This window comes from Sylvia atricapilla, chromosome 1 (genome assembly GCF_009819655.1).
Source record: "Sylvia atricapilla isolate bSylAtr1 chromosome 1, bSylAtr1.pri, whole genome shotgun sequence".
Classification (NCBI taxonomy): Eukaryota; Metazoa; Chordata; class Aves; order Passeriformes; family Sylviidae; genus Sylvia; species Sylvia atricapilla.
Window position 1 is genome coordinate 7,630,438 of NC_089140.1, and position 22,861 is coordinate 7,653,298.

General features: G+C 42.2%; 1 protein-coding gene across 1 annotated transcript in view; it reads left to right on the plus strand.

Moving 5' to 3' along the window:
* Positions 1–21,774, plus strand: part of LOC136358445 (dipeptidyl aminopeptidase-like protein 6) — an 81,434-nt gene extending 59,660 nt beyond the window's left edge. The window contains exons 10-19 of the mRNA XM_066314353.1: positions 6,437–6,484; positions 9,661–9,759; positions 12,087–12,156; positions 13,931–14,125; positions 15,099–15,153; positions 16,009–16,114; positions 16,955–17,013; positions 18,281–18,353; positions 18,453–18,526; positions 19,497–21,774. Coding sequence (XP_066170450.1) covers positions 6,437–6,484; positions 9,661–9,759; positions 12,087–12,156; positions 13,931–14,125; positions 15,099–15,153; positions 16,009–16,114; positions 16,955–17,013; positions 18,281–18,353; positions 18,453–18,526; positions 19,497–19,643 — 926 coding nt within the window. The 3' untranslated portion in view covers positions 19,644–21,774. The remainder of the gene's footprint in view (positions 1–6,436; positions 6,485–9,660; positions 9,760–12,086; positions 12,157–13,930; positions 14,126–15,098; positions 15,154–16,008; positions 16,115–16,954; positions 17,014–18,280; positions 18,354–18,452; positions 18,527–19,496) is intronic.
* The last annotated feature ends 1,087 nt before the right edge of the window (positions 21,775–22,861 follow it).

Below are 22,861 nucleotides of genomic sequence, written 5' to 3' on the forward strand. Positions count from 1 at the left end.
GAAATGGTCAGCCCACTCAATGTGACACCTCATTGGCTGATATTAATTAAGAAGGAGAAGAGGGAGATTAGTGGAAGGCTTGTGAGCGAAGGTTAAGTACCAGCAAAACGAACAGGAAGTAGATTATGATGAGGAGGAATAAAAGGCTAATTGGAGCTCAGCAGCGGGGTTCATCAGGAACTGGGGAATGACCTTACCCAGATTGTTCCCTGGCAGCCTGGGAACCCAAAGCTGGATGAAGCTGGTGGAATTTGTTAAGGCACAAAGCTGATAAGCATCATCAGAAGGCAGACATAAATACCAGAGAAGCTGGATGTCTTGCAGAGCTGGATTGGGAGAAATTAATAGTGTAAAGAGAAAAATTAGGCACGTGGCGACTCAGGGCAAGAATTTATCTTGTATGTTTGAAGCTCAAAAGTTACAAATGCCTCAGCAGAGCAGATGGGTGCCTGGGCATGCAATGCTGAGCATGTCTGCAAACTGCCTACCTGCTGTGGGGTCATGGAAAAGGTGTATGCTCTTTTAGGATGGATCAGGCAAGGAATTTTCCATAGAATGGGCAAGCAGCAGTTTCACTATAAAAACCAATTAGGACATCATTCACAGGAGGGGTAGAGTTCTGGTCATTTCTGTTCAGGAAGAAGGAACTGAATGTAAAACACTCTTGCATCAAAGAATAAAATGAAAATTTGTCCTACAAAAGGGAGTTAAAATAATCTAGTTTATCTGACTGGATGAGAGCTTTTGAGGAGACATGACTAAAATGGAAATACCATGCTTAATGGAAAATGGATTGTTGGAACAACACCAAAAAAGTGCTGATTGGAGTGATTGTCAGTACAGCTTCAAGTTGGAAGGCTGCTCCTACCAGAAGAGCAGGAGACCAGAAAGAATCACATCAGCAGGCTCAGTTATATTTAGAGGGTGTTCATCAATACTTTTGTAACACAAAATTTCCTGAAGCTGCAAGGGAGGATCCTCTCAGACCCAAAGGCCACGTGTCCTTCAGTGGCCACAGGGCAGACAGTGGGATGGGTCAGTGCCAGCCCAGCTTCCCACACTTCTGTTTTCAGGCACCTCCCAAAATCCCATGGAATGGACTGAGGACCTGACCACACTTATTCGTTCCAGCAACTTCCTGAAGAACCCATCAGGGCTGTTCTGTGTAGTGGAATTAAGACCAAATCTCTTGTTCATTTGCCTTCTAGTCACTTCTAAGTGATGCTGCCTCAGAGCAACCAGATTTATTTCTGCTCCACCTAAAGTAAGCATGAAATTTATTACCAGTATCACGCAGGGCAGAGACAAGCAGTACCATCGGAGTGGTTGCCTGAGAACAAGCCAGGATTGATTATTTTACAAGACAACTCACATTTGAGGAAGTAAAGATTTGATTAAAAAATTAAATGCCTTGGGGAGGGTGGATAGCAGCATAAATCTGTTTGATGTTTATGTCAACAAGGTTGCCAAAGCAAACAGCACGAACATCTGTCCACGGCGTCGGCTGGAAAATACAAATGGGGAAGTATTTTAATTGTGAGCGGTGATTCACGGAACTCCCCATGTCTTTATTTATTAGGCTGATAATATCACCCCAACATATGAACTTTATGCAGCATATATAAATAATTCATGGATTAGCAAATAAAGAGATCTGGAATCTGTACACAGAGATGGCTGTTGCCAATTATCTCACTTGTGCAGAGCCAGACCCTTTCAGCTCCCATCACTTGCAGCTGCTCTTTTAAATCATTCATCAGTGCTTAAGAGATATGCTGGTGGTGCTGGCAGAGAGTATTTGAATTTTCATTGTTTACACACTGTGAATTTAGCTTCTGGTCTGAAATTATCTGCAACATTGAAGCCTTTGAGAATATAGATGAGAAGAGTAAGACAATTCCTCTTTTTATTCTTTTTAAACACTTCTATAATTTTGATTAACTTTTTTTTCAATTTTACATCATATTCTTTTTATAATCACTACTTTCATTTTAAAGTTATATTAACTGATATAATTCCCTATGCTCTTTAGATCATGAAGACATAAGGAATACTCTGGAATATAAAAAGTATTACAAAACAAATGTCTGGCAAATATTTTCTTCAAGGTTGTAAAACGATTTTCCATTTTTATTTTAGAAATCTATGCCTTATCACCTAAATATCTGGAGTTGCTTCCTTCGGTTCATGTTTAAGCAAAATCCTCTTGGAAGTAATAATAAAAGCTGCTTAAAAATTGATGAAAAACCATGGCCAGTGCTTTTTCTTATCGAATTACTGAGGCACTGAGTTTCTGTGCCCATTCAGATCACCATGGGTAGCACTTCATGGGTGATAAATTTGCCTGTTGCCATTGTAACAATATAGCTCAATTTACTGCTTGCATGAATAATTACCATAATGGTTTTAAAGTCAAAGGCTTTATGATAAACCCAGACTTTCAGCTGTAATAATTGAAAACCTAATTCATGTAACTAGAGCATGTGCAGCATTATTAACTGTGCAGCTCCCTGTGATGTACAGAATGTGTCTGTACACAGAAGTTCTGTCAACAGTTTTGCTCCTTTCTCTTAGGCTAAAATGAAGAAACAACATTCAAAGTTCTGTCAGGATGCTGGAGTTGGCTGGTGCAATGCTGGAGGCAGGAGAGGGGAGTGCAGCCTGCAGTGGCATTCAAGCACACCCCATCCCACTGCTGACACGGGGATGCAGAGAGGGGTAACAGGGCCCTGCGTGGTGCCACCTCTAAAACTTTGGGTGGAGGTGGCAGGGAACATCAGTGCCACACCTCGGGGAGTGTCACAGCCCTGCTTGTACCCACCCCTCTGGGGCAAGAAATCCTGCAGCATCACCTTCCCTGTGCCATGCAGAAAGTGGCCTGTCTGGGGCTTTGGGGACAGCCATGAGGCTGTAAGGTATGAGCTGGGTCTCTCTTACCTTTGCAAATAGTGCAAAGCACCTCAGTATCTGCTTTACTTTTCTGTCAAGGGGCACAAGTGAGTTTTACCCTTCAAGGATCCCAACTCTGCCATGGTCTCAGGCTCTCTGTGGGCAAGGGGCAGAGCATCCACGAGGTTTCTGAGGCGGGCAGGGGGACACACTGGGGGATGATCAGTGCAGATTAAAGAACAGAAGCAGCAGGGTGTGATGTGCCAGGGCTCAGGAGTCCCCATCAAAGCCCACTTGGACGGGCTCTGGAGGAAGGAGACACGGAGCAGGGGATGTCCTCACCCTACTTCTGTCAGCTCCCAGCAGCTCACTGAACAAATTAGGTTTCCCTCTCAGATCCACACATGACAGTGGATGGCATTTAGCAGATGGCATGTGTAATGGGACTGTCACACCAACACGGGTTTAAAAATAAAGCTGGGGAGGCAGTTAATGAATAGATAATTCTCCTTTCAAGGAATTCTTTCTGTCCCTGTCAGGCATTAGGCATTCAACTTGTGAGTGTTGAAAGACTTCTGATGTGTGTATGTTAAAAGACACAGTCTAGCATGTAACTGGGTTGTTTTACTTTAAAAGCTGCCATTGAAATAAGCAATTTATGTCATTCCTAAAAAAGTGACTTTTTGTTCTTGATGACTTTCAGCCTGCTCACAAGTGAGATGCATTCTTTAACTGGGGTGTTATCATTGAGAATATTTAATATCAAGAGTAATTCTTCTCACAGAGATGATTCTACTCTGTAGTTTCCCGTCCTTACTTTTTTCCTTGTTTGTTAAAAAAATAAAAAACAGGCAAGTCAAAAGCCTACTTTTTCAAGGATACTTATCAATTTTTAATTAATTTTTTAATTTCATATTACCTCAAACTGAATATATTTATATAGGACTTTGCTTAAAAACATTGATTTGCAGAGATGACAGTAACAGTAGCAGTGGTTAGTATTGAGAGACTAACACAACATATAATACCTGTAATTTTCTAAATTACACACTGAAATTTTCCTTTATTTATTAGTTTCTCTCCGTTTTTTTATGCCAACCAAAAAAAAAAAAAAAAAAAAAAAAAAGAAAAAAAAAAAAAAATTAAAAAATTAAAGTATTAGAAAAAATGTATTTCTCTTTTTATCCCCCTTTTTTTTTTTTTTTTTTTTTTTTTTTTTTTTTTTTTTGTTGTTGTTGTTGTTGTTGTTGGCATTTTGGTGTTAATTAAAGGACTACTTTAGCTCCAAGTGAAGCCATTTGGGAAGATTCCTTTTATTTTCAGTGATGATTTTATCATGCCCATGTTTATTAGGTTTGTTGCTTTTCCAGCAGTCTGGCTTCTGGGACCACAGGGAAAAAACAAGGCAGATTTATAAATAAATATGGTCAGCATATCAATGTATATCAGTAGGCAAAAGGTAAATTCAGCTAAATCCTGGTGAGTAAACCTCTTTTCCTTAGTGCATTATAATCCACCTTCCTGCATTCTAAAACATAGTGCTAACAAAAGAATTGGATTGTCAGGGGAGGAGATTCTCAATTACAAGGAAATAAAATCAGGCTGCCATATTAGTCAGCTTGATTATAAATAAAATGCTTTTCTGCCTTTTCCCTGTATAAGGTCTGGATTAAACAGATTTCTCTGTGGGTTCTTGGCAGCACAGAGAAAACTACTGACATAATTGTAGCACCTTAAAACTTTTCTTGCTCTCAAGAACTTATTTCATGTACCAGACCAGTATGAATGGCTCATAGGAACCTGCTTTGGTTGTTATTTGTGTGCACACTCCCAGTTAGAGCATTTCAGGGGAATTTTCTCAGCACAAATCACCATTGCACAAGTGATGATCTCACAGGATTGGCTTGTAGGTTGAAGGGCTTAAGAAGACAACTTAAAAAGGTTAAAATCTCAGGGCATATCACTCTCTTCAAGCAGTCTTTTGAAGCTTAAAGAACACTGGGCTTTTTGATAGTCGGTGCTCAGTTTTGGGTCCCTCACAACAAGAAAGACATTGAGGTGCTGGAACCAGTCCAGGGAAGGGCAACAAAGCTGGGGAAGGGTCTGGAGCTCCTGTGAGGAGCAGCTGAGGGAGCTGGAGAAGAGGAAACTCAGGGAGATCTTATCACTCTCTACAAGCTCCTGAAAGGAGGGTGCAGCCAGGTGGAGTTGATCTCTTTTCCTCAGGAATAAGCGATACAGCAAGAGGAAATGGCCTTAATTTCCACCAGGAGAGTATTAGATTGGATATTAGGAAAAATTTATTCTCCAAAAGGTTTCCCAATCATCTGAACAGGCTGTCCAGGGAAGTGATGGAGCCACCACTCCTGGAGGTATTTAAAAGCCAAGTAAATGTGGCTCTGAGGGACATGGTTTAGTGGTGGCCTTGGCAGTGCTGGGTTAATGGTTGGTCTCGGTCATCTTAGAGGAGTTTTCCAACCTAGATGTCTCTGATTCTGGGATCTTCCAACACACACAGCATGGGGGCCTTCTGGCCCTGCTGTTGGGGTCTTTGCTGGGCACACAGGTTCCCCCAGCTGCTCACACTCACTGCAGTTGGACCATGTTACATGATGGGAAAAGAGAAGGAAATTAAGATAACCACGGTCTGTGAGGTGAAGAATTCACCATTTCATCACTGCAGGGCTACTTCCACCTTCCTGAGCAATCCTGTCGGGCTCAAGGAGAAATCTACAAGCAGGTATGGGAGCAACATGTGCTGGTGTCCTGTGTCCAAGAACAGCCACCAGATGACAACTGTAAAACAGGGAGAAGGAAGCTGACAACCATAATATGAACCTGATCTCATGTACCATCCCACTTTTCTATCAATCAGCCACTTGATGGCTTTCTGAAGAAGAAGATGAACAAGATGAACCCAGATCACTGTGCTAAGGTCTAAAACACCCCACAGCATCCTGTGGTAAAAATCGTGGCATCCTGAATGCTGCAGCATCCTGTGGCAGTGAATTGTGTGGTTCACTCATGTACACTGCATAGTAATGATAATAATCCTCTTTGTATAACACTGACTGATTTCAATACAAAATGTTGCATTTGAAGACAGAATACGTGGCCTTTTCCAGAGTGAGAGCCAAGCTGGTGTTTAATTCATTAAGAAAAAATAATATGCAGAACAGCAATATTTATCCATAGCATACAAAATGTAAATGCTTTGTGTTGTGATGTTTGGGTGTCATCAGAGTAATTTTAAAGGCAAGTGATCTAATTGTGTTTTTGCTAATTATAATGTTTACAAATTAGGGAAAGATGCTTTTAGTGGTCTGCTGGGAAAGAGCTTTGAAACCTCACATGTCTTTGAGTCTACAGTACCGTCATTTAGTCATAAACTCATTCTAACACCAGGGTGATTTGCTTTTTAGATTACTCTTGCATGAAAAGCCAGTCTCCAGAGCCTTCAGCTCCATGGAATTCAAAACCAGGTTCACGTGTGTCTGTGTGTGCTTTGACAGAAATTTAACCAAGTCCTTTTCTTCTCCTTTTCCAGGTCCCCGTGTCCCCATGGTGACTGTTCACAACACCACAGATGCACAGAGTAAGGACGGGCTTGAGCTTTGCAACAACTCTTCAGAGAAAAACAGCCAGGCAGGAGAGTGAGATCTAGCTGCTCTCTGCTCACCTCACACTCCTGGGGACCCCAGACTCTGCCTAAATGCAAGTTTTCTGCCAGGCAAAGGGACTTGCAGAGCTGTTGTACTGCCACCACAACAGTTGCTGTTTGGGGTGAAAACACACTGGTTGGGGCACGATGTTTGTTATCCTCTTTCTCAAAAAATGCATAGTTCAAATCTCTCTCACTTTGTTAGTCTTCCCTTGATTTTGTTTTGCATCCCATATATAAGAAATAAGATAATAGGAGAAGATAAGTATAAGAAATATTTAGCCTAATCTGTGGTTTTAATAAAATCACTCTAATATGAATTTTCAGAGATAAGGCAGAGGAGGGAGGGCCACAAGTGGCGCCTCTGCCTGGTTCCCTGATCTGTCCATGGAGATTGTAGCACTTACTGTTTGGTAAAGCTTTGTCATGCTAATGATTTGCATCTACATCAGTGCAAAGCTGGAATTATTCATAAAACAGGTTTCTTCCTTCAAAATCTTTGGCAGTCTCTAGAGCCATTACCAGACTGGCAGTATAGAGTCCAAAAAGCCATGGAGTTTCTGGGGTTCCACCCTGGCAGAGTGTGGCACTGAGTCTCACATGAAACTAAGATTTATCTGCTCCCATCATTTTAATGGGAAAACATAATCTTTCATTTCGACAAAGAATTTAGCCCAGCTGTAGCTGCAGTTTGGGACTTCAGGCACTGATGTCACCCAAGTATTAAGCAACGCCTTCATTCTATTTCTATTACTTGGTTGATACCAGTTTATCATGTACCAGTTTTACGTATCTGGATTTACAGCAACTCGCTGCTTTTGTCTCTAAAGAAAAAAAAAAAAAAAGAGAGAGCAACCCAAGAAATTTGGCACTCAAACTAAACAATTACTATGAAATGCAGACCTGGTTCATTTCCCACTGAAGGCAATGAGTGTCACAGAAAAGGCTCCTTGCACAAGGGAGTGTCAGGTCCTTCTTCTTCCCAGCAGAGCCTGAGGTGGGCAGTGCCCTCCCCAAGGATAACCCCAGAGCAGCCCAGCTGATGCCCACAAGGCCCTTCAGCCAGGAGAGTTTCTTCACCCTGACCTGCAGCTCCAAAGTCACTCTCTTTCTTCCTCCCCCACTCCAAATAAAATGCCTTAATTTTACCATAGACATGGAAGTGACTGACTAGCTATACCAGTATGGGACAGTGCTCTCATGAGTGGTGTTATACCCTCCTGTACAGTTCTATAAAATACGGTTAGGTGAATAAAATGAGACAATATAGAACAGAAACAGTAAATGAAGGGCTTTAAAAACTAAAACAAAACACATCGGGACTAGTTTTACTTTGAAAGATGGATATGGGTAGCATCTATTACACAGAGAACTCAATCTACTCATGTGCAGAACACATCCTCTACTGAAATTCATGATCTTCTGCATGCAATTACCATTTCCCCTGGTTCTTTTGTTTTTTCCCCCCTATTCTTTTGCTTTTGAATAAAGGGCAACTGACAGTTGCATGTTACTGAATTTACTTATTTAATATGAGCCCATTACACTATAAAAGGGAGTTTGCCTCTGTATTCTGCAATAATCTGATAATAGCGAGTTGCACTGAATATTAGAGAACGCTTACATTTAATTAAGCAGTGACCATTTGTACTCCACAGACTCAAGCTCCCTGTGGTCCTAAAGCAAAAAGGAAAGTCCTTTAGGAGATATGCCAATCTTTTTTATTTCCTTCACAGTCTTCCTGGCTTTCTGTGAATGCAATTATATGAACAAATAAAATGGCTTGACTAAATTCCCCTACGTGGCAAGCCTCTTTCTGCTGATAAAGCTACTTGTGTGTGCCATAATTAAATGAGAATCTTAATATTTAACTAAACGTAATAGGCTGTTGCTTTGCCACTTTTGTGGGGGTTGTGGCTTTGATAAAGGGCCAGGCTTTGCAGAAGCAGGGTGAATAGTCACTGAACCGATATACTGCTGCTCAAAGATCTCTGAAATATATTAACTGGGAAGGGCAAGGGTTTGCCTGCCTGCCCAGCAGAGATGGGCAGTGAGAGCAGGATAATCGGGTACCAGAAGTGTTATTTGAGAAGCTGGGGTTACAAATCTGTTGATCAGTGTGTCTGGAAAGGGAAGTTACAGTCACACATGCAGTGTGGTGTAACATCTCACACCCTCCCTGGTTTCAGGTGGCAGAGATAATGCCCTGGATCCCCCTGGTTCACACCCAGACTGATGCCAGGGGAATGAGCACTGCAACAGAGTCCCTGGACCAGGATTCACTCACCCCAGCACTTGAATACCCCCTCCATGGGGCTCAGGATCTTTGCCCACACACGGAGACGTTTCCCACCGTGTAAGACACACAACCTGAAGTGTCTCATAAAGAGAGGCCCTTTCCCTACCAGCTGGGAAGGACTTATTCTTTCTGGTGCTGGAGGTGGCTGCTTTTTCTAGAAAGGCCTCAGCAGGTAGAGCACATGGCCAGGATGAGGAGATAGAGGTTAAATCCCAGGAAAGAGGAAGGAATCCTCTATTTCTGACCCAGAGAGTCCTTGGGTAGGGCACATAAGCAAAATAACAAATTTTTTAAACACTCCAGAAGCCAAGACTGCTCCAAAACCTGACGTTGCAGGTTTGTATGAGCTTTGTCCACTCTCCTCTTCCCATGGCTTTTCTTCCCATGGATTTTATCTTGCACAGCAATACAACTTTGATTGAAGCCCTCCATAATCTCTTCCCCTTCCTACTAATTATGTATAACTTGGACACAGACTTGAGGATCTCTTCATTTGAGATCTACCTTTGCGTGGTGGGTGGATGTCTGACAGGGACCCATGGTAGTGTCCCAGCACAGCAGGTCACCTTCCCACCTCCTGCTAATCAGCTGAGTGTCACTGATTTCAGGAATATAGCTTTTTCCAATGCTAAACTTGCAGAACTTGGCAGGTGTTTCAAAGACTTAACTGAATTAGATGTCTGTGAGGACTAGAAGGAAATCCTTTTGTAAGAAAACTTGTATTATATATATCAAGGTGACTATAAAATGTTAAAATGCATTTTCACAAACTGTGCCAAAAGTTTTTGTGATCTTGTCCTCCTTCTTTCAGAAATTTTTGAGCTGGAGGTAAATGAAGATGTGCAGCAGGCTGTAAATGACAGGCAAATGCCTAAGGTAGAATACATGGAAATCAAGATAGATGATTACAGTAAGTAGCCCCTTTCTTCTGACTTATTTTTCTCTTTCACTGCTATAGCTGTGAAATGATACAGCCACCCTGGGTAGACTGGCAGGAGGAAAAATGACTTTGACTCTCAATAAACTCACACAGTTTGCTAAGCACTCTCCTGGAATGTGCCACACAAGGAGGTTATTACAGAGGCAGAATTTGATGAGAATTCAGCTGAAGAAAGGCAAAATGATAGGGTTGGAGGTTTTTTTCTCCTCTTAAAATGTTCTGTGTGAAGAAAAAGCCACTCTAGGAAATGACATGGTGGGGGTGCCCCATTGTTGGGAGCATGTGCCCTGGGGGTGTGTGTGTCATTGGGAATGGGTTTGGAGTGGGATAATGTGTGTGCTTGCTGGCTACAGCTGCGGCTGCCTCTCAGTGCACAATCTGAGCTGCAGTGAATGAAGATGACTCTCACATGACTGCCCAGTGCAGTCACTCAGGATTCTTCGAAAGAAGCCATGTGATTTGGGAGGTTTTAAAAAAAAATAAAGCTTTATCAGAAAAGACAAAGGAGATTTCACCTGGAGTAAAGAAAGCAGACACTTGGAGCAGTTTGCACCTGCAGCTGGTGTATTATTTCTACAATCACTATTTCTATAATCACTCCCCCCCACCACACACACACATATAGATATATATAAACCAAAGAGAGAGAGAAAAGCCTGGTGGCAAACAGCCAAAGTGTAAGCCTGTCTCTTTAGTTGTACCTGAAACAACCTAAAAAACATCTTCTCTGTCTCTAAGCAGATACCTTCCCCATATGGAGAAAACCCACATGCTCAGAGATGCACAAAGGCTGCCCAAAATGTCAGCCTGTGTGTAAGGTGGCAACTTTGGGAAAAAACCCCAGAGATTCTGGGTTCAAAGTGTGGCCCATAATGTTTCCCATGCCAGGAAGGAGGGTATTTCTCAGACCACAGGCAGTGAAGTGAAAGCAGCAAGCTGTGCTGGGGGCAGGTTACTGATTTCAGCCATTTCCAGATGCTATAAAATGTGAAGCAAAGGCTGAGAGACGGTTGCCATTTGAAAAGGATAACAATGGCCCTAAAATGTTCTGTTTGCCACATGGAACATAAGGAACATAAACCAGTGCATAAAACAAAGGGAACAGACGTGCACTTCCAGGTTTTATGGACAGGAAAGGATGAATAAAGAGCCCATATTTCCCCCCATGAGCCAGCTCATGTGAGACTGGCAGTTTATTAGGAATAACTCAACTTGATACTAATTTTTTTAAATGCAAGCCTCATTGCAATTCTGCTAATTTAACCAAAAGTATACTTGTGTGTAATAAATACAAACCGGCCACAGCCACGTGGCCATTCTGCTGTGCCATCCCTGTGTTTCCAAAGCTTTGGGCTGAGCAGCCTTGGGAACACTGCAAGTAGCACTTAGTAATATTTAAAGTCAAGTGATGGCCTTTTTGGCTGTCCCTGGGCCATTGATCCAATTTGCAGCTATTAGCATTCAGATGGAATAACTAATTAGGCAGAGTGTCAGGCAACGATTGCAAAGCAAACCATTTAAACCGTGCTGCTAATCTGTGTATTAATCTACTGAAAATGCTCCTAATACCGATTTAATTGCTGGGCCTTTGCTAATCTAGATTGTAGTTAACATTTCAAAAATAAACGTGCAGTCCTTGATGCAGAGAATGTTTGTATGGAGGCAGTTTTGGCTACTGATACAAAGCCACAGAAGTAGCATTCAGTTAAAAGAAACTTTAGTGATCACACACCTCCTTTACATTAGTTCTGTACCAGTATAACAACTTGGGCTTCTTCAGCACCTTTGCCTCTCGTTTATAAAAAACTTAACCCTTTGAGAGTTAGGATTAAAATACTTGTTTCTTCCTCTGTCTTCACACCATTATAGCAAAATAATTCTATTTGTCTCCCCCAGCCACCATACTTAATTGGGTTTTAAATTACCATTTTCATTGCCAATTTTCCTCCTTCTCTGCTGCCCTGAAATATTGATTTCTGTCTGCGTCTCTCATCCAGCCACCAAAAAAGGAAAATTATAGCTATTGACAGATGTTAATTGAACGCTGTAAAAGTGATGCATGACTGAGCATTTCAGACTGTACTCCCCATTTACATTTCTTGTCACCTCAGCTATCACAATATGGGTCTTTTCTTTGGCAACATCTGTGTTTCTAAGGTGATATTTGCCACAGGCTTTGAAGAAATGCCATTTTGCTTCTAGTCATCTGCGGCCAAAACGCCAGAAAAATCTACTGGAATCGTGTCAGCATTGCCACATCAAAGACATGTTGCTAATTGTTCTTTTTTTTTGCTTAGGATTGCCAATGCAGATCTTAAAACCAGCAACCTTTGCGGACACTGCACACTACCCCTTGCTCCTGGTTGTGTAAGTTCTCTCTTGTCCTTTCCTTCTGCTCACGTTATCAGGGTAGCTTGGGAACCTTGGCCACGATCAGAAACTTTTAAGTTTTGTTTTGTACAAGGAATGCCAGAGTCCAATACACTGGTCCCTACCCCGTCTCTCTTCACTTCTGGCCTCTGCGAGAGGCCAGATGTACATGCCTTCTTTCCCATGTTTGAGCCAAGGTTTTCAGCTCCCAGGAGGGCACCCTGTTGAAATCCTGCGGAGTAAATTGTGCATTCTGTGAAGGTGTTTCATGAACACTTCAATCTTTTGTGGGGCAGAAACAGGAGGAGAAGGAATACAAGATGTGTTTTGACTTTCTGTCCCAGTGCTTAAGGCTCCCACCTTGTGATTAACAGGTTATTTTAGAGTGGAATTCAGTCAGCCTTACTAGAGCCTAAATTTTAGGTGCCCTCATGCAGAAATCACTCCCTTGTAAGTGCTGGTGTTCGCTGAAGTGACAGTAAGGACGAAGCTGGGACCTTTGAGTATCTCCATGAAGCTAGCATTCATATTAGATAGGTAGGTTTTCCTCCTGGCGGGCAGAGCAGATGGGTATTTCTTCATGCAACATTTAGCAATAATAATAAACATTACTGAGGAGTTTTTTTGGCAATCTGGAAAGAAACTGCGGGAGGGAATTCACTGACCTTGGAAGAACCTGTCTGGCCCTGGCTGCATCCCAGCGCCATCCCTGCCTTGCTGCCTGCCAGGGAACACCCCATGAGGGAAAAACCTCACGCAAGAGGGATGAATGCCTGGTGAATGCCTGTGCCACCCTGCACGACTCCCCACAAAGGACAAAGCCACTGCAGCGAGCGTGTTGTTACATCACGAAATCACTGCGGAGAAAATGTGCTTCATTATCCAAGTGCTCCAGGAAGATTGGTTCTCATCAAGTGCACAGCACTTAATTAGGCTGCCTCTGGAGCTGGGTGGGCCGGGGTCTCACTTGGGTAAATGCAAATGGCTGAAGTCACATGTGCATTAAGTCCTGCAGTGAAGTGCCTGGTGTCTCTGAGAGCCCCAAAAATGACAAAAGGTGGAGAAAAACGACAGTGGCTCTGCGGTAATCCCAACCCTAAATTATGGCATAAAGTCATCATCATCATCATCACTCGTTTGATCTGAGCTGCCTGGCTGAAGTAGGGTCTGTATTTCTCAAGACAGTTCTCGTGTACAGGATCAGACCCTAAGAAGGATGAAGAGGAGGCCTTGGTCACTCCTTTCCCCTTCTCACCAATTTTGGGACAAACTGGCCATTATTAAGCAGTTTTTTACAACTTTAGAGGAGTCCTTCCCCTCTGTATTTGTATGAAGCAGTGATGACAGAACCATTTCAGCAGAAAATAAAAAAGCTTTGGGGAACATAGAAAATAGATATACATTAGAGCAGACATAAAAGAAGGAAAAGTCAACTAATGCCTGTGTGTGGTTACTCACAGGAGTGACTAACCTGCTCTGGTTACCCGTGGGAGGAATCCTGACCAGTTTGCTGGTGTGGTTCAAACCTCAGCTTAGAGGCTGCCATGCACAGAGGGAGCAGAAACCAACCTGCTGCTTCCATCCAGCCTCAAAACCCATCCCACACCATCAGCCTCCTGCCTGCCATCCTTGCAGAGACTCGTGTCCCCCCCCAAAAACCTCCCCTTACCCTGCACGGTGGGGCTGTGGGTGCCCATCCCATGGCAACGCCCCAACCCTGGGGAGGCCATTTGGTGCTGCTGCCTTTCCTTGATGCCTGTCTCTGTTCCAGGGATGGGACGCCCGGCAGCCAGATTGTCACGGAGAGGTTCGAGGTGACGTGGGAGAGTGTCATGGTCAGCTCCCACAACGCCATCGTGCTCAAGTTCGACGGCCGCGGCAGCGGCTTCCAGGGGGCCAAGCTGCTGCACGAGGTCAAGAGGAGGCTGGGGCTGCTGGAAGAGAAGGATCAGCTGGAAGCTGTCCGGTGAATGGCGCTGTTATTGAAGAAATTAGTTTGTTACGATAATTAACCCAAAACTCCTTAGTGCTGCTTGCTTTAATGGTGTTGTAGGGTGTCCCAAGGAGATGGGAGGGAGGGGCAACGTGGTTGTACACCTGCAGCTGCCTGTGAGAGGGAGCTCTTGTCAACCAGAGCAGAGGGAGAAAAACAAGCCTCAAACAGAGCTAAATTAGAGCACACTTATCTGTATCACACGCTCAAAGCCTATTTATTTTTAGCTCTGTACAGTCATACAGCTACAAACAAGGAAGCTTGAATATCTGTTCCCACATTAATCTTTTGCTTGCCTGGTAGTTGGAAAAAAATCCATCTTTAAATCCTTAAACTTTTTAAACCAGGGCAAAACCCTAAATGTCAAGTCCTGTCATATTGTTAGATTTATTCTGCACATAATCACGTTAAAACCACAATCGGAGTATTGCAATAGCTGTGCAATAGCTTATTATGGCTTCCAGTGGTAGTGCAGGTTATTTGTTGCCATTGCTTGGTCAAATCCAACATTTGAGGCTGCAAGATTAAATCAGACAGATCCACATGAAAGCAGCTTGAACTGACGGGATTTAGATTGTCTGCACCCAGGGAAAGGGCTTTAAACTGAAAAGGGGCAGGTTTAGATTAGATATTGGGAAGAAATTCTTAACTGTGAGGGTGTGAGAACTGGCACAGGTTGCCCAGAGAAGATGTGGATGCCCCATCCCTGGAAATGTCCAAGGCCAGGTTGGATGGGACTTGGAGCAACCTGGGATAGTAGAAGGTGTCCTTGCCCATGGCAGAGAAGTTAGAACTGGATGATTTTTAAAGTCTCTTTCATTTCAAAACATCCTATTTTTTTTTTCTGGGTCCAGTTTAACTTAGAGCTGATTAAAATCACACTATTTTTTTTCTCATGAAGGAAAAAATATTTTTTACCAATCACTTTCCCTCTCTTATGTTCTAGGACAATGCTGCAGGAGCATTTCATTGATAAAACAAGAGTCGGTGTGTTTGGGAAGGTAATGTTTTGCCATTGCTCCTCTGTGCTGTCCGTCTTGGCTCACATGGCTAAACAACTGAGTTAAACCCTGACTTATTGAGTATGTCAGTGGTGACTTTTTTATTATTATTTATTTTGGGGATAGACTGCACTTTGCTCAGTGATGTTAAAGGTGGAGGCTTCCATTTCACCAACTTGTTCATCAATTACTTCATTTCAATTAACCTCCAAGAGCAAAAAGTGACTGCTGCTCAGAAAACATCATCAGATACTTCATCATTTTTTCCCATTACAAACTTTCATTTCATTTTCACCTTCCCTCCTAAAGCCTGTGGTAACGTGGGTACATCTAACTCATGTGTACAACAACCCTGTGGATTTCTGAGGCTGATTTTCCGTGTGTGCCTGGTTGGGAAACAGCCACTGCAAAGTACACACAGTTTGAGATGAGAGTGGGGCTGTGAGGAGGAATTGTTTACTGAGGGAGACACGGGCTTGGAGTGGGCGAAGAGAGCTGCACGTAGAGCAGCAGCTCTGCAGGGAATTGTTAATAGGCTGGCAGCAGACACTGAAATTGTGATGCTCATTTTAAGTAGAGAAAGTCTGGGGTAAACATCTTGGAGAGGTAGCATGTCTGGTTAGAGCTACAGCCATAAAGTGAGATGAAGAAGGTCAGCTCTTGGGCACAAGCCCTCCTGCCTTCAGGAGGTGCCAGCCACGTGGCCAGGGAGATGTCCCTCGGTTTGTGGTTTTCCAGGGCAAGGTGTTAAAGGTTCTGAAATGGCCAAGCACATGCTGCAAGGTCTCAGCTGCCTTGTTTCCAAACATGCCTCCCGGCAGGAACACCAACACCCCTGTCCCATTTCTGTTCCAGGATTATGGGGGTTACCTGAGCACTTACATGCTTCCAGCTGGTGAGGACAACCAGGTGTTTGCCTGTGGAGCTGCTCTTTCCCCAGTGACAGACTTCAGACTATATGGTAAATCCCATTCCTCAGTCCACAGACCCACCTGCTGACCACAAATGATGTTCCTTCCCTCTCCTTTCCCACTTACCATCTTTCTTTCCCAAGATCCTGCTTGATTTATATTCTATGTCTTTTTAGGAGTCAACATAAACCCTTTTTCTCCACTAAAGCAATTTAGCTGGCACCAGTGGGACCAGCCATGGTAGTCAGAGTAATTAAATCACTTTATTACTCCTTTTAAATAAAGGAGAATTGTCTTTAAACCCCTCCAGCCTTTGCCCCCAACCACCCCCACTGCCCTGAACATGCTTCCTTCCTTCCTGAAGCACCCATCCATGCAAGCTGTGGTGCAGCCTGCCTGGCCCATCCTGCCTCTGACCACAGCACTACCCTGCACATGGGGATCCTTCCCATCAGGGATACAGTTCCCTTTGCACTTAGTGCCAGTGAAAACCAGGGGGCTGCCAGGGAAGTCACTGGTGTTCAGCCACACTTCAGGAACTGTACAGTTATCCCTGGGACCAAAAGGAACTTGCTGCTGGTGGAGGAGGCCCCATGTGAAAGGAGAAAGGGGCACAGCATTACAGAGCTCCTCTATCTCGGTTGTGTTAACAAAGGAATGAAAAAAAAAAAAAAAGTTTTTTCTTTGTCTTATTTAGAGACCAGAATTACATGGTGATGATGACAGACTGTGGTATCACACATATCCTTAATGCATTTCCAAAAACTCTTTAAAATGCATCCTCTATATTAAGGTCATGTTAGAAAATAAGGATTTTATTAGCATTTGCAATATTTGACTCCGCAGTGTATTCATGACTGAAAGTGATATTTTCATTTTTTCTTTTCAAGCTTCAGCCTTTTCTGAAAGATACTTGGGCTTGCACGGGGTTGATAACAGAGCATATGAGGTAACTGCATGGACACTGCATTTCCCTGATAAAATGTGAATTGGGTCTTAACTCTCCCTCCATTTGTTCTCCTTTGGGGAGGCAACAAGGTTGTGAAAGAGGGACTCACTAGTGAAGCTCTGAAGGTGTCCTTCAGCCTGCTTACTGCTTTTCTTGTCTTAATAGTAATCATGGATAAAGTTTTTATTGATTAGACCTTGTGCCTGCCTCTCTAAATTGGGTAAATACAGTTTTAGAGATTGAAAGAGCTGAGTGACTCAGATGTGCCCAAGAGGACACGATGTCATGACCTCTTTGAAAGTTCTTGCCAATGGTCTTGCCACTTCGATTCCCTGTGAGATAAACAAATTCAAGTGAAACTCAGCTTGACTTTCTCAAACTTTGTGATAGTTCAGATAGGCAGAACTCTGCCAGACCTGAGCAGGAGATGGAAAAGAAAACACAGCAGCAGTTAATAAAGACATTACTTCATATACCTGATGGGATCAGTCGGATCCTGTGCTGAAATTACTTGGAGACAAAACCTGATAAGGAATAGTCACACACAAAAAATTTTTTATAGAGAAAATCTAGTTCAGCTTCTAGGCCTTGTCTGCAGCCAGAAGACAAGAAGGCAAGTCTGACACTGCTCTGACAGAGAAAGCAGGTACCGCCCTGTGCCCTCACAAGGGAAGATTTATCCTATGTCTAAACTCTGACATCATTGTCTCTCGAATTTTGAGCTCATAATCTCTACATTAGTGCAAAGGCTTTTTGTTCTTTTAGAAATTGTTTGCATTTATATTCTCTTGTTCAGCTGAAAGGCAGCTGGGGGCAAAGGTGTTCTCAGCAGTGGACACTTCAATTTGGTATCAGATCATCCCCCAAGCTGTAAAAACTCATTGAGGTTGGCTTCAAACCACACCAAAATCCCTCCAGATCCATGAAGTGTTCTGAGGCTTAGGCACCTGGGAGCACCTTTCATCAGTATTTTTTATTCGCTTTGATATTTTCCATATGTTTTACAGTTGAGGTTTTTATTGAACATTTTCAGAACAGAGGAGGGTCTCTGACATGTTCCTGCTGCTGACACTGCCCTGCCAGCACAGGGTGGGGGTCTATTGTACCTCTAGATTTATGTAAGTAGCCAGGAGAATATGCTGTGCAGGTGTCTGCTTGTTATCCTGGTGATAAAGTATCAAATGGAAATAAGCACTTCTATTGCCTCCATACAAATTGCTAATTTCTGGCAAGTTTTTTAATCTTATTACAACCTTTACCTTCACAGATCAGCAAATTATCACACAGAGTCTCATTACTAAAGGACCAGACATTTTTGATCATTCATGCTACTGCTGATGGTAAGTTAGCGCATCATTTGAGCTCATTATATTTTTGTGTTGGCTTTGATTTTTGTTAATTGAATTTATCTCTTTAATGACTGCAATCTGTTTTTACAGAAAAAATACATTTTCAGCATACTACGGACCTTATCACACACCTAATTAGGGCAAAGGCTAATTACAGCTTGCAGGTACAGTATATGTTTCTTTTTTTTTTTTTTTTCTATTTGAGCAGTTATTTCCCTGTTTGAACTCAAACTGCTGTTATGAAGCAAGGTTTGAAAAACCACTTGCAAACTCAGCCTGGCAGTAGAAGTAGCACCAGCATATAACATGTTTCTATTGGTCCCATGTTTATGAGATGTCAGTGTTTTGCTCTGAACAGTTGTAGAACAATAATAGAATTACAGGAGGACATATCCCTAAGGAATTTATGTCTGCTGAGTTTCTTTGGGAACAACAGAACAAGTTCAGGATGAATTCCAGGGAAACAGGGTTCTAAATTAAATCAACCAGAAAAAGTTACAAAGATATATGTCACTTAAATCTGGCATCCACTATGCACAGCTCCACTTTCCACCAAATTATATCTCTGTTTTGCTGAATGGCCCATGTCCAAGCCATTACATCTTTCAAAATGAACCCACCCTCGCATCCCTGCCTAGACAGCCCATTATGATCTTGCATTTCTTCAAGTTACCTGCTCCATTTAAATGAAAAGTTGAGTTTAAACTATTTCATTTCTGGTTTAACAATTTTTTTTTTCAATTTAATTACTTCTCCAGCAATATTTATTCATTTTTTAAACTTAATGACATTTTTTCTTTACAGCCCTCATTTTACTCAGTACAACCTAATGCCATTTCTCTCCAAAACTGGGTGGTTTTTAGTTTTCACAAGGAAAGTGTGGGCTGGTTCTTCTCAGACTGAACCTGTTCAGAGCAGAATTAAATGGAAAATCCTCCACCCCAAAAATGTTCCTTGTGAAGGCAGATGCAAGTCTGCACTCAGAGCACTCTGCTCCCCAAATTCCCCTGGGCCTCAGCAGCATCCATGGGAAGCCCTATGCTGCTGAGGAGATGCAGTGGGTTTGCAGGTGTGGGTGGTCAGTCCTGAGACGTTCAGCTCTAAAAGGTGTGTATTTATCTGGTTATTTTGCAGATTTACCCTGATCAAAGCCATTACTTCAGCAATGCAGCATTTGAGCAGCACTTGTACCAGTCCATCGTCAACTTCTTTGTGGAGTGTTTCGAGGTTCCAGACAAACTCCCACTAGCCCCACTGAAAGAGGAGGAGGAGGATGATTAACCCTACTTGTCCGTGCTAAGCACAAGGCAGATCTCTCTGACAATATGCAACTGGATCATTTTCCTGAAGAAAGAGATGTTGTTAGCATGTATTTTAAAAAAAAAAAATCAAAAAAAAACAACAAAAACTGAAAGCAGCTCCTCTGCTTTACTTGACAGCCACTCCTTCCTAGATGGAAGAACATTAAGCATGGTGAACTCAGCAGAAACTGCTGTCTGAATTAAATCCATCACAACCAACATCTTCTTTTTATTTGGATTTTTTTCTTTTTTTTTTTTTTCTTTCTCTTTTTTTTTTTTTTTTTTTTTTTTTTTTTATTTTTGTTTGCCACAAAACGACTTCTAAAGTGAAAATGGTAAGGCGTTGAACTTGAAGGAACACCCCAAGAAACCACTTCAAGGACTGGAAGATTTAATGTCTCTTTGCAGTCAAGCAGTCAAGCAGTAGCAGTGAAATCCATCATCCACATTAAGGTTACTATAGTTAGCATCACACTGTGTCAGAAAAAAAAAATCTAATCTAATACATGGAGAAGATTATAGCACAATTATTTCAAAGGATACAGGTTCATGCACTTGCCTGCTCTTTTCCACCTTCAGGAGGTTTGTCATTGCTACAGGATACACAGATCCAATTGTGTGAAATATCACCATAGTTACACCGATCTTTACCTTCCTGTAATTATTTTGTTAATTCTGTATGGCTTTTACTTCTGTTGTTCATTGGGTCTCATGCATACCTTATTAGCTTCTCAGCTTGTTCTGGATGGGGAAAAAAAACATAAAACAAATTAAACAACTCAATTTAGACCTCAGGGGTCTAATGAGGCAATGGGACTTGAGCTACCCAGATATTAAAAAATCTATTGGAATAAAGCAAAGAAAAACTCACTCTTGAGTTCCCAAAATAGCTCTTGCCAGCAAGATTGAGTATTTTCTTTGGCAGCCTTGAAAAATATGCACATAAATAAGCTAAATCAGCTTACATTGAGATATTTTTTATTGTGATGTAGAAAAATATGTGACAGTCATGATTATTCTTTCTCTTTCTTTAGTGTTGGAACAAATGGTTGGCAACCTGCTAGGGAACAGCTAGGTGAGGCTGTGGTATTTGTACCAGAGACCCCACAAATCATCTTATAAAGCCATTTAAACAGAGACAATGTGCAGAGATTTATTGCACATGCTGTCTGTGGCTGAGTTTTATTCCAGGTCAATGATTACCAAACACATTTAATTATCTCTTCCGTTCACACTAGTTTCGACAACCGTAAAAGAAAGAAGAAAATAAAAGGTGGATTTTTTTGTTTTAAAAGGTCTAACTGTTCATTTTAGCAGTGGGAGGCAACTTTTAAAACTTCTTGTGAAAACATTCAGCTCTCAGAAGGGAATCCAACCTCCATCCACTTCCACGTGCAGCGCCATAAGAATTTTGACAGTGTCGCTCCTTGTAAAATATTCTGACCAAATGTACAGCCAGTATTAATACTGTATATTTCATTTTGTTGTATATAAAGGAATGTAAGTCAGCTCTTTGTCAGATCCCCAATCCAATATTAGTCTTGTGTTCCACATGCATGCGGTAACACTTCTTTGCTGATCAGGACTCCTTAGAAGCACTAGCTTGGAAATATAATAATTAATGTAATTTCTTTTCTTGTTTTAACAGCTTGAATGTAAATGCCGGTTCCTACTTTTTACATAGTACTGTGGGTAAACTCACACCCTGACAGCAATGATGATGTTTCCATTGTGCTCTTTAGTGTGTCTTTTTTCTTACCTTTATTTTAAGCTTTGAATGTTGGTTGTACTTTGACCACCATGAAAAAAATATATTGATGAACCACGGAAATTACCTAGTTTGGTTGGGATTATCTCCTTTAATTTACAGTGCATCAACATTGTGTGAACAAGAACTACGGTGTAAATCTGCTTTATCTGGCAAAAAGCCAAATAGACCATGAGAATGCTGCGTGTCCAGATTTTGCTACGCTGAATGGGCTCGAGAGCCTGAAATGAACTTGAACTGAGAAATGTAAAAATCTGCTCTGTCCACAATCTTTTGTAGAAAGAACTTTAGGATGTGGCATGGTAGTGTTTGTTCATTCATGGAATAAAACATTATTTTACCACCCTGGTTGCTACTGCTGCTTTTTTGTGTTAAGTTATTAAATAACCACCAAGTTGCTGGAAGTGCTATTTCTGGTTGAATTGAGCCCAAACTGGCACGTTCTGACTTGCTGCACATCATCAGTGCCAGGGTGTCCCATCAGCTGACACCCACTAGACCAAGCCAGATTTAGAGGAAGAGAAATTTAAAATTTCAAAGCAAAACCAAGAAATTATTGAGGACACTTACTTCAATCTTTGTTTCCAGCAGATCAGGAAATGTGAAAATGGAGCACTGGGACAGGGAAGGGCAGATTGCAGCAGCACAAAATGGCTTTGCTGTTACTTTGTTTAATTATCTAAATGCAACAAGTATTTTTTTTATTGTCCAAACAAATCAAGCTTTTACTCTCAGCTCTCTGGCATATCTGGATGCCATAATGTTCAACTGTGGCATCCCAAAGAGGAAGAGAACTAATGAGCAGTGCCCTACTAATTCAGATGGAAACCGCAGAGGGAAAAATGAAGCATTGCTAGTAGCTAATTAACAAAGCCAGGCAGCCAGCCATGTTTGTAATTGTCTGTGGGTTCAGGCATTGAGCTCATAAACCCATCCAAGCTCTGCTTATAGCTCAAGCCAAATAAATGCTGCTTCTTTGAAGGGTGGGAAGGAAAAAATTGAGTGAAGGAGAAAGGGTATGTGGGATGTTCCCATGGGAAGACCAGTGGAGTCTGCTGTATGCAATGGGGGAAAATGACCTTTAGTGGGAGAGGTTGAAGGTACAAGGCCAGTGCTGGTACCTGAGACGTGCTCCTGCATGTGTTCTCATGCCCATGTTGTCCCAAACCTCACCTGGGTTGGCAGTGACCAGGCTCTGGATGTTTAAATTTTGTGTGTTGGGTCCCAGGGCTCAAAGCTACCCTGCATTCCTTCCTGGGGCTGGCACAGACCTGCCTGGCTGGGGCAGGGCTGAGGACAGATTTCTGCCTTGACCTGAGTAAATGCTGGCTCTCTGTGGTGCCCATTCCTCTCTGGACTTCTTACCTGCTTTCCACTGGCAAATGAAGATAAATGACAGAAATTGAAAAGATAACAGAAAAAGCTCAAAA